Source organism: Schistocerca nitens, chromosome 6, assembly GCF_023898315.1.
Source record: "Schistocerca nitens isolate TAMUIC-IGC-003100 chromosome 6, iqSchNite1.1, whole genome shotgun sequence".
Taxonomy (NCBI): domain Eukaryota; kingdom Metazoa; phylum Arthropoda; class Insecta; order Orthoptera; family Acrididae; genus Schistocerca; species Schistocerca nitens.
This window is the reverse complement of record NC_064619.1, coordinates 351680736-351697867: the sequence shown is the minus strand read 5'-3', so window position 1 is coordinate 351697867 and position 17132 is coordinate 351680736. Positions and strand designations below refer to the sequence as shown.

The window sequence follows — 17132 nt, the reverse complement described above, 5'->3', positions numbered from 1 at the left end:
ACTCATAGGTATATTGACTGCCCTATGCACGAGACTACGGAAAGCAGCTTCTTTATAAGCCTGCGGATGGCATGAATCATTCGGGATCACGGCATCAGTCGTAGTTTGTTTTCTATAAACGGAGAACGCATGTTTGTTGCCCTGCTTTTTTATATTCAGGTCCAGGAACTGTAAACAATTGTCAGTTTCATACTCCACGGTAAATTTTATTTTATTATGTGTGTCGTTGCACTTTTTTACTATTTCCTCAATGTCCTCACGGGAACCATCGACAAGTAACAGAGTGTGCGATCCGGTATAAAGAACATAAAGATGCATTCAGGTTAGAAAATTATGACAAATCAGCTGTTGCGAACCATATATATGAAACAGGCCATCCCTTTAATAGCATAGAAGACAACATAGAAACATTGCATGTAGAAAAGAAAGGGAGGAAACTTGATTTACTAGAGGAATTCGAGATAGCTATCCATGAAAAGAAACAAAGCAATATCCTAAATGTAAGAGATAACTTTAAAGAAATGAGATTTTTTAGCGGGTTTTTAGAATTATTTTAGGGCAGGCATGCGACTTTAAACTTGTAGCATGTCAATGACGGAGTTGCGAGAGGCTAACAATGGCAGACCAATGCAATAAGGAAATGAGGCGCCCAATAGCATAGCGTTACCGTCAAGCACACGGCTGTAACCACGCCACAACACCTAGGCACGTCAGCCGACAACAGCTCCCGAGCCGGCGCAGTCGACAGCATATTTGGTAGCTATGGGATGGCCATTGACTTGTGTCAACAACTTCAATGTAAGACGAGGACCCACAGTCCAATATACTTTTAATTCTGTTTTACTCTATGGACTTCCCAACTATTGGTGATGGTATTTTGTCTTTTTAGTCGGTTTAATTTCATGACATAGATTTTACAACCTGATGATGAGAGCATTGTCTCTTGAAACGCGTTGTTAAAATATGTATAAGAATCGCGGTTGAATGCTAACAGTGGTAACCAGTATAACGACAACTGCTACCTCGACTCCATAGTGGATTATATCAAAAAGTACCACACGTTACATTAATGACGTTCTCTTTGAAGGCTCTTTTCAATGACACAGAAAAAGTTATATAGTTTCATGCAAAAAAAATTTAGGAGGAAGGAAGGTTGCTGTCATAATTTGGTAGCTATAAATGTTAAAAATTGCTTGCTTATAACAGAAAATTTATCCCATTGTCCACTACAGCTCAGCAAAAACCACACCTCAATGTATTTACATGTTTTGGATGTATTTTGGGTGGCCTGTCTTAGCTGCCTCATCATTTACAGTCAGACGAACATTGATCATGGATTGTTACACACATCAGTTCATAAATATGTATGTATGTATGTATGTATGTATGTATGTATGTATGTTCCACACCTCCTCCTAAACCACTGGGCCGATTTCAACCTAACTTAGTACACTGTCAGGAGAGAATCGCTGTGGAGTAAGAACCACCTACTTATTAAAGGGATGGGGTTGGGGGTGAAAAACTAGTGTAACTCATGGTGAATAAATTCACAGAATTTCTTCATCCAGTATTTGAAAATGAGAGCACTTTGTAACTTCCAACAGACTTAACACATAATTTCAAACTTTTACAAAACTTTTTCTTGCTGACAAACCCTACTTAACGATGAAAGGAAAAAAGTTAATCATTTTTTTTTTCATGCAGTAAAGCTGTCACATGAAGAATGACGTTTAAATATATTTTACTTCTCTGCTACTAATTACATTTACAACACATTTTGCATTCAGTATCCACATATGCTGCTGAATGTACTGACAAAATTTACCACTGTATGACACATTGTTCGGGAGATATGACATCATAGAGAGTGAGTTTTAACATGTAAGGCATGTGTATTATATGTGATGTACATGTTAAAAGTGCACATCTGGCAAAGCTGTGGCTAAAAAGATGCCTATAGCTGGCTACCATACACAGTACACACTATCTGGAAAGGAATACTGTAGGTGTAAGAACCAGCAACCTCCTATTGGGGTGGGGTGATAACTTGGAGATAGATGGGGGAGGAGGGGGGGGGGGTAAAAGATGCACAGGTAGAGTGTGGGAAGGAGGATAGGGACCTATTTATGAGGGAGGAGGAGATGGACACAATGCGTGGAGGGGGAAATGGACAGCGAAAAGGGAAGAGGTTGGGATGAACGGAGAGAAGGAAATGGGCGTAGAGAAGAGGAGGAGGAGATGGGCATACTGAGAGGGAGGAGGAGATGGACAGAAAGAGAGAGAGGGGGAGAAGGCAATAGAAAGAGAGGGAGGAGGAGAAGATGGACAGAGAGGATGAGGAGAAGAGGGGGGGGGGGGGGGGGGGAATAAAGGCCAATGGAATTGGAATAAATACTTATCCGGGCAACACCAGGTACTCAGTTAGTATCAAATAAGTAATTTGGTCATCTTCAGATTGCCTGGATGTAATCATAAAACAATGTAAAGTGAAATCTTGTAGAAATCATTAAACTTCTGCACAAAGGTACACAGCAGGGTTATTACTAATGGCAACAGATGTTCTTACTTTGAGTAAATAATACTCAGAAAAATAAATAATCATTGTGTGTTTAATACAGCACTCTACAGTTCGTGTTATGCAACACCCACATTGGAAGAGCAATAGTAAATGCAAAGCAAAATTCACCACTGTAGCTAGACCACTGACAGCCACTAGAAAAAGAGGCACACACAACACAAAGCCCTGCAGGACCACATCCTCTTGTATTTAGGAGGGGGGGGGGGGGGGGCCTACTGTGGGAAGCCCCAACTAGAACCCAGAAAGTATTAGGGTGCAATCAGAAGCTCCATACAAAAACCATGTAGGGTTACGAGGATGTGATGACATGCTGTGGTGTTATAAGACTTTTGCATCTTAGACAGTCATAAGGGGTTGACACTGGAGAAAAGCTGACCATATAGCAGACTCCAGGCACAGCAAATTGTCAGCAGTAGAACAGTCTTGGCAAAAATAGTCATGGGACAGAGGCAAATGATTCAGACTCAATTTGCTGAGAACATTAGTGAGACTGGTTTTGTGATAGTTGCCCATCTCAAGTAGGTGTTTACCAGGTTTCAGTACTGGGACAATCCCACTTTCTCACCATCGAGATAGGAACTCTCACTCACACTCCAGATATGGCTACAAATTGCAAGGACATGTATGGATGAAAATGGCAAGCATGTGACTTTGGTAATTAACTGACAGGTGTTTGAGCATTTAGCTATGGATGTGGTCTGGCCCTGAAGCCTTATCAGGGATAAAGCACTGGGGAGTTCCCATTCACTGAATGGAGCATTATATTGCTCCAGGTAACATTTAGTGAAAGGTAAACGAATTCTCTCCACCTGCACTTTGAGGACACGAAACGCAAGCTGAAAATTCTCAGACGCAGAAGCTTGAGCGTAACATACAGCAAAAACTTCAGTGACAGCGTCTGGGTCAGTGTGGACAACAACATTCAGGGAGACACCAGGTACACTTGTGGAGGACTGGTGTCCACAGAGGATTTGAAACTTTGCCCAAACCTGTGAAGAAGTGTATGCAGTCCAATGGTAATAACATAACATTCCCAGCTGTCCCAGTTCTGTCATTTTATTATGTGGCAAACATAGACAAAGAGCCATTGATGGTTATTGCTTATGACTTTGGAGAGCTCATTGGTGATTTCTAATGGCCACTGCGATTTTTTAAGCCCACCAAGGCATTGTCTTCAGACATGAGGATTCTGAGGAATCGGGGATCACTAAGTCTGCTGCTGGTAGACCAGCTGCAGCTGTGCATTGTACAGCTGAATCAATACTTCCATGTGCAGGGTGGTAATGGTGACGGCAGAGGCAAATGCACCCCATGCAGCATCGGTCGCCCAGATGAGTGATGCTGAGGGAGGCACACAATGATCAGAAAATGAACACTGTCCCACAGACCATCATGGACTCTCCAAGGATGGAGGATGAAGACCATGGCTGCAAATGGAAAGGTCAAGGACTGAATAAGATCCAGATTGGTTGGTTGATTTGGGGGAGGGGACCAAATAGCGAGGTCTTCAGTCCCATTGGATTAGGAAAGGTTGGGGGACGAAGTCAGCCGTGCCGTTTCAAAGGAACCACCCCAGCATTTGCCTGAAGCGGTTTACGGAAATCATGGGGAACCTAAATCAGGATGGTGGACGCAGGTTTGAACTGTCGTCCTGAAAATGAGTTGAGTGTGCTAACTCGTGCACCATTTCACTCAGTGTAAGACCCAGATGCCACACCAAATTGTGTTGGGGTGCCAGTATTCAAGGGACAAAGATGAGCTCTGCAGGCTAAGTTTAGAAAGCTTTACTGCACCAAGTGGTTGCGGTTCCTCCCCACAAAGAGTTGTGGGCACTTAAGTCACCTGAAATGAGGAAGGGTGGGGGCAGTTGAGAAATCACTGCAGACAATGCATTCTCAGGCCCTTCACCATGGAGAGGAAGATACACACTACAGACAGTAAAATCCAGAGACACCCTCACATGAACAGCCACAACCTCGAAAGTCACACAGAGTGGCATGTGTTCGCCGTAGCCTGCATCCAGAATGTACATCCGAACTCCACTCGACACACTGTCATAGTCCGCTCAATTCTTAAATAGCCCCGACAGCCATGAAGTGTACAGGTTTGCAATGCTGGGAACCAAGTTTCCCATATGGCAATGCAGAAACCATGGGAAAAACATAAGAAATGTCATAGCTCAGCCAAGTGGTGAAAAAAACTGCTGCATGCTATCAGTATCCTGTGGGGTTTTAAAGGGACCAAGAGCACAGGTCACACCCCAGGGTTGTCTGCCGCCTGGCAAGGGAACCACTGGAGGTTGTCTCTGTGTCCCTCTTCTCCTTGGATGATTCAGGTGTTTGCAAGAGCCTGTCTGCCCTAGTTTCAGGGACAGAGGAGGTACAGGAAGTCCTATGACCATCAACCTTTGGCTCCTTCAGCCTCTGGTTGGCATCCAGTTGCAGATCATCAGGATCCTGTGAGGAGGGTGCCCAGAGGGACACATTCCTGGTGAGACACTGGGGGTTGGCGACCGACACCAACGCTCCCAAAATGGGTATAGAGGAAACAGTAAGAAAGGGCGGGAGGGGGGGGGGGCAAGGCCATGAGTTAGAAGCCAGGAAGGGTGAGGGTACCTTTCCTAGAAAGGATGACATTGCAACCATAGCAAACGTCACCATACGAACAGGATACCAATGATCATATTTCTTCTTGGCCTCTGGATATGTGAGTCGGTCAAGTGTCTTGTATTCTTGGATTTTCTTTTCTCTTTGGAAGATAGAGTGGGGAATGGTGCTCCCTGCCGTTAACACAGACAGGGGGAGGGGCACAAGGAACGTTCACATGCAACTGCCATCTACAATTCCTGCAGACAGGACTGCTGTTAAATGTGAAGACATGTGCCAAAATCTCATGCTTTTGAAGCATCATAGAGAAAAGGGAACACAGGTTACCACACTGCATCGATACACCATCACCTTCAACTTTCCAGGCAACAAGTCGCCTTCAAAGCCCAAGATAAAGGCCCCAGTATCAATCCAATTGTCCTTTGTTCCCTGCAAAATGCATACCCCGTCACTCTGAACTGGCTAATAACTACGCCATTTGTCTGTAAAAGATGATGGACTGTACCATACTGACGTTGTTATGAGAGGTGATAGCAGGGGATGCCATTTAGTCAGAACTGAACCACTTTTCATTTTTGAAATTGCTGCTACTTCCGAAAACCTGTTCTCAAAGTGTTCAATGAAGAATAATGAATTTGTGGCCAAAAAGGAATCTCCATTGGTGCTAGAGAAAACTAAGTATTGTGCGGAGAATTTCTCCCTTTGTTTCTTAACCCTATGTTATTCCCATGGCACAGCCAGGAAAGGAAACATTGTGGGGCCATATCTCTCTGCATTGTGGCAATCCTTTCCTTCAGAAGAAACTACTTGGGCTATATGGCCACCAGCAAAAGAAAGTTTGAACTGCTTCACTTGCAAATCACCAATCTCGATGCCACCTACTCCAAACAGGGGCTCTCCTCACAGGTTCCACATAGCTACAGCAATGGCTCCTGGTCAAGTAACAGTTGCCCATAGATCATGCACCCCAGCTGTGATGGGCACATACTCCCTCGCATATGTGGGTAGTTTCCAGTGCAGATACTATTTGATGACCTACAACCCCCCCCCCCCCACCCCCCACCCCCACAAAAAAGGCTTGGCTACCGTGTAGTGTTTACGGTGTATTACTTTTGTCACTTCTGTAAAATTCAGAAGAGGAATGGCAGGTAGAATCCAATAATGGGGACCTTACATGGAAGGATAAAAAGTTGTATAAGTTTGGGAAGAGAAAAAAAAAACAGTGCCCAAAATCATAATCAAAATCCAAGCACAGTCAGCATCATGAAAACCACCCAATGGAAGTCAAAAGGGAAGAAAGAACAGCAAAACGATATACTTGCAGCAGGGAAGGGAACTGACATTACAAGGGCCGGGACCCCAAGTTAACCAAGTGAATACTCATGACAGATGTGAGCTCCCCCTATGGGATTTATAAAGAATGATATAAGAAACAGGCATTACTCATATATCCCAATAATTGTCAAAACATTCTTGTTGACTATTTTATGGAGAGGACATATTAAAGTTGACTACCAGTCCACCTCACTGTTTATATTTAATAAGATTATGTTGCCTTTACACCCTTGAGAGCAGCAATGTGCACTAATTGAAGCAACAGTTCATACAGACCTCTCTGACATGGGTTACAACGCATTCTGTGCAGTGCCAACATCGTAATCAAAATTCTAGATCTTCATTTGAAAAGTGTATTTTCTAGCCTGAAATTTTGCAATTAGCATTTGCAAGCAAAGTAACAAGCAACCATTTCAACACTCGGCATTGCAAACAACACAGTGAGCCCATGTCTGTAGCCCTCTAAAACAGACATGGATGCATTTGAGCTCATGCGAAGACAAATGACAACTGACAGCTGCAGGGCAGTGCTCACAGGAAGGTTCTGTTGATACACAAACTGGTTATGTCGATCCCTGCTCCAAGTTTTAGAAGCATTCAACACTGGGCTGAAACTGCTATGACAAACTTTAACACTACTCATCAAACTCTCAAGCCCTCTGACACTAGTGTATCATTGGTGGGGTTGACCAAGGACCTTCAGCTACAGATGAGTTCCTGGAACAACCGTTTTCCATCCAAGTTAGGGAGGCAGTGAGCAGAGACAATTTGAGCAATGGACCACATTCATCTACTTCAATGCCTGCCTCCTGTTACATGAATTTTGACTTCACAAAAATTGCCTTGAGTAATCCAGAGCATCTACTGCTTCTCATTTGAGGACAATATATACAGTACATTAAGGATTCGACCACTGAGAAGTTGAATTGGACAAGGAGTTAAATAACATCAAACAGAATTTAGTAGGACTATCAAAAGTGCTAAGAAATAACTAACACGAAATACAGTTAAAATTAAGACAGACGTTTTATTACAAGGAAACAGAAAAAGGAGTAAATTTTCTATAATCCAATCATATTAGAAACACATGTACAGACACTTACAGAGTGCCAAGGCTCATTTTAAAAATTAACAAAATATTTTTATATTATAATGGAAAATCTTGCTAGAATATTAATAATATAACTGGTATACAATATTTCCAGTCTTGTTTGTGTGCCTCTCACCCATTCAACACTTCAACTACACAGTAAATTATCGCAATTACTCCTCCTATTATCAATTATTACAACAAAAGATACTCCGAATGAATGAATGCAGTCTATACAGCAATGTTGTTATATTCTGTACAGAAGGTACATGATCTCTATGAACAGTTACATAAACAGCAGGAAATTCAACGCAATATGATAAATGAGGGGTTTCATTGGAAAAGTGGGACCAAAACTAAAGCACAATTCTTCTTTGTTAAACTTTGGGTAAGATACTAGAAATGACAAACACATTCTTCTAGAATAAAACAGAAAAAGCATTAAGGAACTGAAAGTGAAACTGATTATACATTATAAAAACGGAGTCTACTAGCACAACTGACTTATGGCAGTAAACCATCTGCTTTCAATGGAAAAATGCATAATTTCAAAACTGACATTGCTTGGAGTTCAACTGAGGGATACATGGTGAAAATTACTAGACACAAAGCCTAGACAAAGAAATAACTGTAAGGATCATAAAACAAACTGAGTGGTAGGATAGGAATGTAACGAAAATGGAATACAACAATGGAAAATCCAGAGCTCATTTTCTGAGTCTTTTTGTTATGCCTATCTGCAAATAAGCATCTCCACTGTATGGTGAGTAGCTACTATCCTTAATATTTTTACACAAATGAAACATATGAGTGACACGTCTAGACAGGTGAATGGATAGCACATGGACTAAGGACGCACTTTACTGGTTTTGAAGTGATACAGATTGAAGTGACAACCTAATGAGAGGTGGGCAAATGGCATTAACAAACATGCAGGAGCTATATGTATGTGTATAGCAACAAATCATAGTGCACAGGAGTATCAAGGGCCCCTTTTTCCAACAGTTTATGTCAAATGGCTGATAATTATGTAAAAATAAAATGAGCAGCAAAGACCAGCCCAAAAATGGTTCTAACAGAACAGAACTGGCAATTACATGTAACCTGAGAACAGATATACTGTACACACCTTTTCAACTTCCTGCCGATATTCTCCCTCCAATTTCTGTAACCTCTGCTGGATCTGTCTGTAGTCAACGGAAAGCATAGACATCTGGCGTTCCTTCTCCTGCCACTGTAAATCTGCCTTCTGCCGAGCACTTTTTTCTTCATTCAGTTTTGCCTGTAAAGCTGAAGGGCATACAGCAGATCAGTAATTTAGATTTTTGGTTATACAGAATAGAAAATATTACAGCTTAAGTAAAATACAAAGGTAGTTCAAAAAGTATCTGACTTATTTATAAAATCCATCTCTATTCTGCAGCACCTATGCACTTCTCCCAACACTGCTGCCACTGCTGGAAGCATCGCTGGAAAGCCTCTTTTTGTATGTTGCGCTGCTACTCCATTAAATTCTGCATATGTATTCCCTGTTCTGAAACCTAATCCATTTCAGAGTCTTTTTCAGTTTATGGAAAAGCCAGGTGTCACCTGATGCTAGGTCAGGGGAATAGGGAGGCTGACAAACCACAGCGATGTTGTGTTTGGCTAAAAAACTCGGAATTAATTGAGAACAGTTAGCACATGTATTGTCGTGGTGGAGGTGACAACTGCCCGCTGCTCACAAGTCCAGCTGTTTGCATCTCACTGCTTCACAAAGACGATGCAGAACCGCTTGGTTGTGCTCTGTAATGACATTAGTACCTTCTGGGGTGTACTCATGATGGACTATGCCATTGGAATCAAAGAAGCCAGTCAGCATCACTGTCATATTGCTGCATATCTGTCTCACTTTTTAGGATCTCGGGGATGATGGATGCTTCCATTGTGGTAAACTGGAACTTTGTTTCTGGGTCATACAAATAAACCCAGGACTCAGCACTCGTGATCACTGTATTAAGAAAGTTGGGACTACCGTTCGCAGTATGCAGCAGTCCTATGTGACCGCTGAAGGAAGTTGTTTCCGCTCAGTTTTTAGCAACTTTGACACAAATTTTGCTGAGATCCTCCTGAAGTTCAAATGTTCCTTTAAAATGGAACAAATGGATCCAATACTAATTTCAACCTCATCTGCAAGTGCTCTGATTGTGATTTGTCTGTCCTGCATCACCCGAATCTTTACATGACCAATAACAACCTCATTTGTGGATGTGAGGGCCTACCTGAACGTGCTTCACTCTTCACTGATGAGCAGCCATCTTCAAAGTGGCTGAACCACTCTTTTATTTGTGTAGTACCCACTGATTTGTCCCTAAATACTTGTCAAACATTGCAGATTGTTTCAGCTTGAGAACTGCCAAGCTTAAAATAAAATTTGGTGCAATAACATTGTTCCACTTTTTCTGTCATTTTGCCCACAACACAAACTCCAATGACTAATACATACATGTGTTCACTTTTAAACGGATAACCAGCAATTGATTGTTTCCGTAGTTAAGGAAAAATCATGCATGTGTGCAATGTACACCAACAAACAGAGAGGGAGTTTGCACCCCAATACCGCTGTCGGTTTCAACAGTTAAAAATAAGGTTGCATACTTTTTGAACAACCCCCCGTAGTTCAGTGGTGGTGGTGGTGGTGGTGGTGGTGGTGGTGGTTGAGATGCAGCAGTGAATCAGCTGTGTTGATAACAAATACAAAATTTTGGTACAGGGATGGTGCTGCTTGAGAAAGCTACTGTGCTTTACACTTTCATTTGTTGTTCTCACACACACACACACACACACACACACACACACACACAAACACACCCTTGGCCACATTTTCCTGGCTGACCATGTATTCTAAGCACAATGGGTGTGAAGGTTTACGTCAAGGGAAGTGGATGAGAGGAAAAGAAAGTAGGGAGGTGGAGGGACAACTGGAGAGAGAGAGAGAGGTGGGTGAGGGCTGGAAGGGAGAGGCAGCAGTGGAATGGGGATAACAATGCGACCAGTGAAACCAGAATGGCACCAGCAGTAGAGCTATGTGTGGTCCACGACAAAGTGGATTAGAATGGTGAGACAGAACACAGGAAACAGATTTCAGGGGACAAAATGTGTGTGTAGACTGATAGAATGAAATGAAGGGCACAGGGGACAGGGGTGACCACTGATAAGATGGAAATAGACTGTAGATATTGCTTATTGGTACTTTTATACCAGAAAAGTCTGTGCACACAGCCGTTATCACATCTTAATTCTTCTCCGTATAGTGGAGATGCTGAGTCACAGACAGGCGCTGAATCGCAGAGAGGCACAACAAAAAAACTGTCAGAAAGTGTGCTATTGGCCAATAAGGCCTTTGTCAAAAATACACACACACACACACACACACACACACACACACACACACACACACACTTCCTATTGTTTGATTTCACCATCCTTCTCCCTCATTTAAATCAGTGCACTGTATAAATTTATAGCATTTGTTGCTTACCTATACATGCTAATGTCACACAAAATGATTTAATTTTACTGTCTTCTGGTCACAAAGCAAGAGAAAATTAACAAATAAATACACTCCTGGAAATTGAAATAAGAACACCGTGAATTCATTGTCCCAGGAAGGGGAAACTTTATTGACACATTCCTGGGGTCAGATACATCACATGATCACACTGACAGAACCACAGGCACATAGACACAGGCAACAGAGCATGCACAATGTCGGCACTAGTACAGTGTATATCCACCTTTCGCAGCAATGCAGGCTGCTATTCTCCCATGGAGACGATCGTAGAGATGCTGGATGTAGTCCTGTGGAACGGCTTGCCATGCCATTTCCACCTGGCGCCTCAGTTGGACCAGCGTTCGTGCTGGAAGCGCAGACCGCGTGAGACGACGCTTCATCCAGTCCCAAACATGCTCAATGGGGGACAGATCCGGAGATCTTGCTGGCCAGGGTAGTTGACTTACACCTTCTAGAGCACGTTGGGTGGCACGGGATACATGCGGACGTGCATTGTCCTGTTGGAACAGCAAGTTCCCTTGCCGGTCTAGGAATGGTAGAACGATGGGTTCGATGACGGTTTGGATGTACCGTGCACTATTCAGTGTCCCCTCGACGATCACCAGTGGTGTACGGCCAGTGTAGGAGATCGCTCCCCACACCATGATGCCGGGTGTTGGCCCTGTGTGCCTCGGTCGTATGCAGTCCTGATTGTGGCGCTCACCTGCACGGCGCCAAACACGCATACGACCATCATTGGCACCAAGGCAGAAGCGACTCTCATCGCTGAAGACGACACGTCTCCATTCGTCCCTCCATTCACGCCTGTCGCGACACCACTGGAGGCGGGCTGCACGATGTTGGGGCGTGAGCGGAAGACGGCCTAACGGTGTGCGGGACCGTAGCCCAGCTTCATGGAGACGGTTGCGAATGGTCCTCGCCGATACCCCAGGAGCAACAGTGTCCCTAATTTGCTGGGAAGTGGCGGTGCGGTCCCCTACGGCACTGCGTAGGATCCTACGGTCTTGGCGTGCATCCGTGCGTCGCTGCGGTCCGGTCCCAGGTCGACGGGCACGTGCACCTTCCGCCGACCACTGGCGACAACATCGATGTACTGTGGAGACCTCACGTCCCACGTGTTGAGCAATTCGGCGGTACGTCCACCCGGCCTCCCGCATGCCCACTATACGCCCTCGCTCAAAGTCCGTCAGCTGTACATACGGTTCACGTCCACGCTGTCGCGGCATGCTACCAGTGTTAAAGACTGCGATGGAGCTCCGTATGCCACGGCAAACTGGCTGACACTGACGGCGGCGGTGCACAAATGCTGCGCAGCTAGCGCCATTCGACGGCCAACACCGCGGTTCCTGGTGTGTCCGCTGTGCCGTGCGTGTGATCATTGCTTGTACAGCCCTCTCGCAGTGTCCGGAGCAAGTATGGTGGGTCTGACACACCGGTGTCAATGTGTTCTTTTTTCCATTTCCAGGAGTGTATATAAACATTATGATTCCACAGCCCTCAGAATTTGATATACTTTCATCCAGCAAACACTAATGAAACTGACAGCAGGAAAGGAGCACACCAGAATTAGAAGTTACCAGTTCCATGCTTGAGGGTGTGAAGCAGAACAGGATGAGAAGAATTAACTTTAGAATGCACGATTTAAATTCTGGAATTAAAAGCATAAAAAAATTAGTGTATGGATAAATTGACGCAGATCACACAATGAATGAATGGAAGTATTTTGTCAGTTGGTTTGATGTTGTCCTCCATCTTCTCTTATTGAGTGGCTGAAACTAATTATATCGAAATCTTCTGCAATATACTTGCAAAAATTTGACTGTGCATGATAAAGTAAACATTAACAAGGGTTTGGTGATGATGGAGATAGGGAAATGGAGAACAGAGAAAAACAGAAATGCTGAGAAAAAGAAGTAGATCACAACAGAAGTTATAGGGACTGTTCAAACTGAGGGCATATGAACTGTAGGAAACACACACAAGTTGTGGATCGACTTCCCACAGTGAGGTTCTGAAATTGTGATGTCAGGAGGAACATCAATTCACTTGTTTTCTGAAGTACAAACTAAGATCTCAGCTATTATGCTGGAGGGCATGTACTAACCATCAGTACAGATTCTTTCACTGTGTTATTCATTTCTAGACACAGTTTTGTTGCTATTATTCCAATGCAAAAAGTTAAACAGAATTTCACACCGGCAATACGTAATGTAATTGACCTTATAAGTAGCCATCCCTTTGATAAAGCAAGTTTTGCAGTCATGAGATTACATTTGGTACAAAGAGAATGTGAGACAAAGTTTTTGTGTGTTTGGCATAACAATGTGAACACAACAAAGCAAGGTTCAGTTACACTAAAAATGCACAAAAGTAAATCTAAAATTCATCAATAATGATGTTCCATGGACAAGTGACTGCTGTCTACTTGTCAAAAATCCATCAAACAAAATGCAAGATCACAAGAATGTGTGTGCACATATGGACTCTAATTACTTATACAGTGTTTTTGATCATGTCACGTATACCCAGATAAATATAAATGGAAGTTTGCGACATACAGTAAAGAAAGAGACAAGACCACAGTTATGCAAGGAAATAAAAATGAATTTTTAACAATTGGTGATACACTACTGAAAAATATTGCTGTCCCCAACTGCAAAATTGATGTGCCACTTGGCATTCGAATGTAACAACTTGATAAACATTTTAAAATACTAAAAATTCAAAACAAGTGACAGTGGAACCAGATTCTATAAAACATAATTACAGGGGTGTCTTTGTACACATTGGAACAAATTCATTAAGAAGCAGCAGCAAAGAGAAATTACTAGAGACAACCAATGTAATTCATTTAACAAAAAGTGTCTATGTGAGATCCAAGCTCATACTTGGCAGCATTCCAAAAAGATGATCTGTAAGTGACAAACATATCTCCAAGCTAAAATGTGCCACCAAGGAACAGTGTGATTCTCTTGGGCCAGTTTTCGTAGACCTGAACAACTTTCTTTGTGAAAACTGACTACGAAAAGACGGGACGCATTTATGGGTCTGTAATATCTGGCAGAATGTTTAAAAAAATCTGCAAAATCATTGGAAACAAGGGAAATTAGTACAATCTGATCAAGGTGAAAAACCGAGCTGAAAAATCCAAATGCAAGCGCTAAATAATAATAACAATGATAATGATAATAATAATGCAGTACAGACTATGCATTCCAAATACAGTCCACAACATGTAAGCCAGCAGAAGGAAAATTACGTGAAAGGACTATATCAGAATATCCAATACTGTGGTAACAAGAAAATCAGTAAAACACAACCACACATATTATGCCTCACTGAACATACTAACTAAAAGTCAGATAGGTAATCTGACAAAGGACTATAGCTTATCCCATCATTTTTGTAGATCCAAACATACAGGTGGAGAAGTCTTTTTTATTTATTTCTTTATTTATTAATTTATTTGCTTTTTTAAAAAAACATCTAAAGACTGTAAACAATAAAAGTGTGAGACTACCCTTAACTAAAGAAACTTATTTTGGAAGTATTGGTTTCATGACAAGTGACTCAAAAGTGTTTTGTGTACAGATCACCAGATGAAAAGATTACCATCTTCACAGGGAAAAAAAATTTAACTTACTACACATGAATGTGAAGTGAAATATTGTTATATGTGGAGACTTAAATATTTACATGGGAAAAGTGTCAAAAGCAAGACAAGATTCTGAAGAATTGCTAATATAGAAAAATATGGAGGCAAAAATGTCTGCACCTACAAGAGTGTCAATCTCAAGTCCAACACTTATTGACAATACTATTACTAATATTTGTAGATGTGATTCTGAGTCACATGTAATTCAAACAGAAGTGTCTGATCATCTTGGGTAGCTGATCTGCTCTTGCAGAAATTATGATATACTATCAGAATCAATATTAGAAGGAAACCTACACAACAAGCAAAGTTCAAGAAATCAACTAGGGGTGATGAACTATCCAACCACATATAAAGCAAGCAAGTGAACAAACACAAACTCACACCATTGCTGGACATAGTAAACAACTCCGTCAGAGATTGAATTTTCCCAGAAAAACTGAAGATATGCAGGGTTGTGCCACTGTACAAGAAAGGTAAGGATGACCCCCAACAATTCAGTGACATCAGGTTTCTGAAAAACCCTGGAAATACTTAAGTATACACTAGTTGTTTATCTGGACAAACAAAGTTCTTGTACCACCTAAGCATGGTTTCAGAAATGGTAAATATATGAAATCAGCATTTGGCAGTCTGACATTTACATTATTCAGTCCTTAGGTGGAAAACTTATCTGCAATGTTTCTGTGACTCTCCAATGCTCTCAACACCACTGCCCATGAAATTCTAATACAAAAATTATGGCACTCCACGGCAAGCAGGAAAGTGAATACAATCATACTTATATAACAAGAAATAGTATGTATTGACAGGGAACTCATACCAGTCAGAAACCAAAGCCATCAAATGTGGAGGGCCACAGGGTTCGATAAAGGGGCCATTGCTGTTTACTGCGTTTGTAGTGTTAGAGTTGCTGAATAGAAAGAGATGAAAATATTGTATGCAAATGACATGACAATACTGAACAGTGACAAAAACATGGAATAGTTAGTGTGAAGAGTGCATACAAGGTGTGTGAGAAATGTAACGAGACTGATTTTTTCTCTACCACAATTTTTTCAAACAATATTGCCCTCTTCAAAGTAAAAATGATCTGTGTCAGTGGAAAACTTGTGCTCTAGATAAAGAATGTTCCCACAGGCCTATTTCAACTTTTCAAAGGTGACGCTCATGGATTCCTCGAGTTTAACACAAAACTTTATGGCATAACATTGCTCTGAATTCCACTGTTCCATTTTCATAACACAACAAAAACACAACTTCACTGATAATGTTCACAAAAATTGCATGACGGCTATACAGAGCTGAAACTTTTACTGAGCATTTGTAAGGGATCAACATGTTAGTCTACTCAAGTAGAACAACACAGCGTCACCAGATCGCCTGCATTGTTGTCAGTCTCATTACTTTTCTCACACATCTCATATTTCTGCAAACTTCACAGCACAATGGCTCCTGGAAAATGAGCTGGTTATAAACCTGAAAAGCAGTCTTTGCACACGGATTTAGAGATGGATGGCACAAAGCTGGAAGACGAAGAATCTGCTAGATTCTTAGGTACTACTGTGGGTAGTGAGCTGAAATGGAAACAGCATATTCTGTGCAGAGTATACCATGGACTCTGAACTGCACACACACAAAAAAGAGGACTTCTGAAACATATAGAAACTACTTCAAACATCTAGAAATATCTAGACATCTGAACTTTTACATCTTTGTAAATATATCTATTGAAATGATGTGGAACAAGTCCTGTATGGGATATGTATATGTGACAAGTGTTAACATTAATGAGCACATAATTATTTTTAGTCCTATTCGTGCAACTGCACTTAATTTTTTTTTTTTTTTATTTTTTTTTATTTTTTTTTATTTTACTAACTACCAGTTTTTAAGTAGTTCTGCTTAACATACATTTGGCAGAGTTTGTACAGTTTCCAGATAGTACATATGTCTTAAGACCAACCTGTTATAAAGATAAGGACAGAAGAAATCATCAATACTGTGTCCCAAATAATTATTAAATGGCTGCCTGCAAATAGACACTCATAATTCCAAGGAAGCAGGGTAGAATATTCAGTTCTGTACACCAAATGGAGTAACAACAAGGACAAGTGTAACACATGAGCAGGAGTCACTGAACATTTCACAATGTTACACATTTTGCTGTATATACAATGACAATAAGTGAAACTAAAATGGATATATTATGAAAACTACTGCGGAAACTATTAAATCATGAGACAGAATTTCTGGCTATCACTTACCATCAACAGGTGAAATAGTTAACATTGCCAAGAACCACATATAAAAAA

At 41.6% G+C, this 17132-nt stretch overlaps 1 protein-coding gene across 1 annotated transcript in view; it reads right to left on the bottom strand.

Moving 5' to 3' along the window:
* The window catches only part of LOC126262367 (rho-associated protein kinase 2), a 248922-nt gene that overhangs the window by 97242 nt on the left and 134548 nt on the right, over positions 1-17132 (bottom strand). Inside the window, 1 exon segment of the mRNA XM_049958953.1 lies at positions 8739-8899. Coding sequence (XP_049814910.1) covers positions 8739-8899 — 161 coding nt within the window.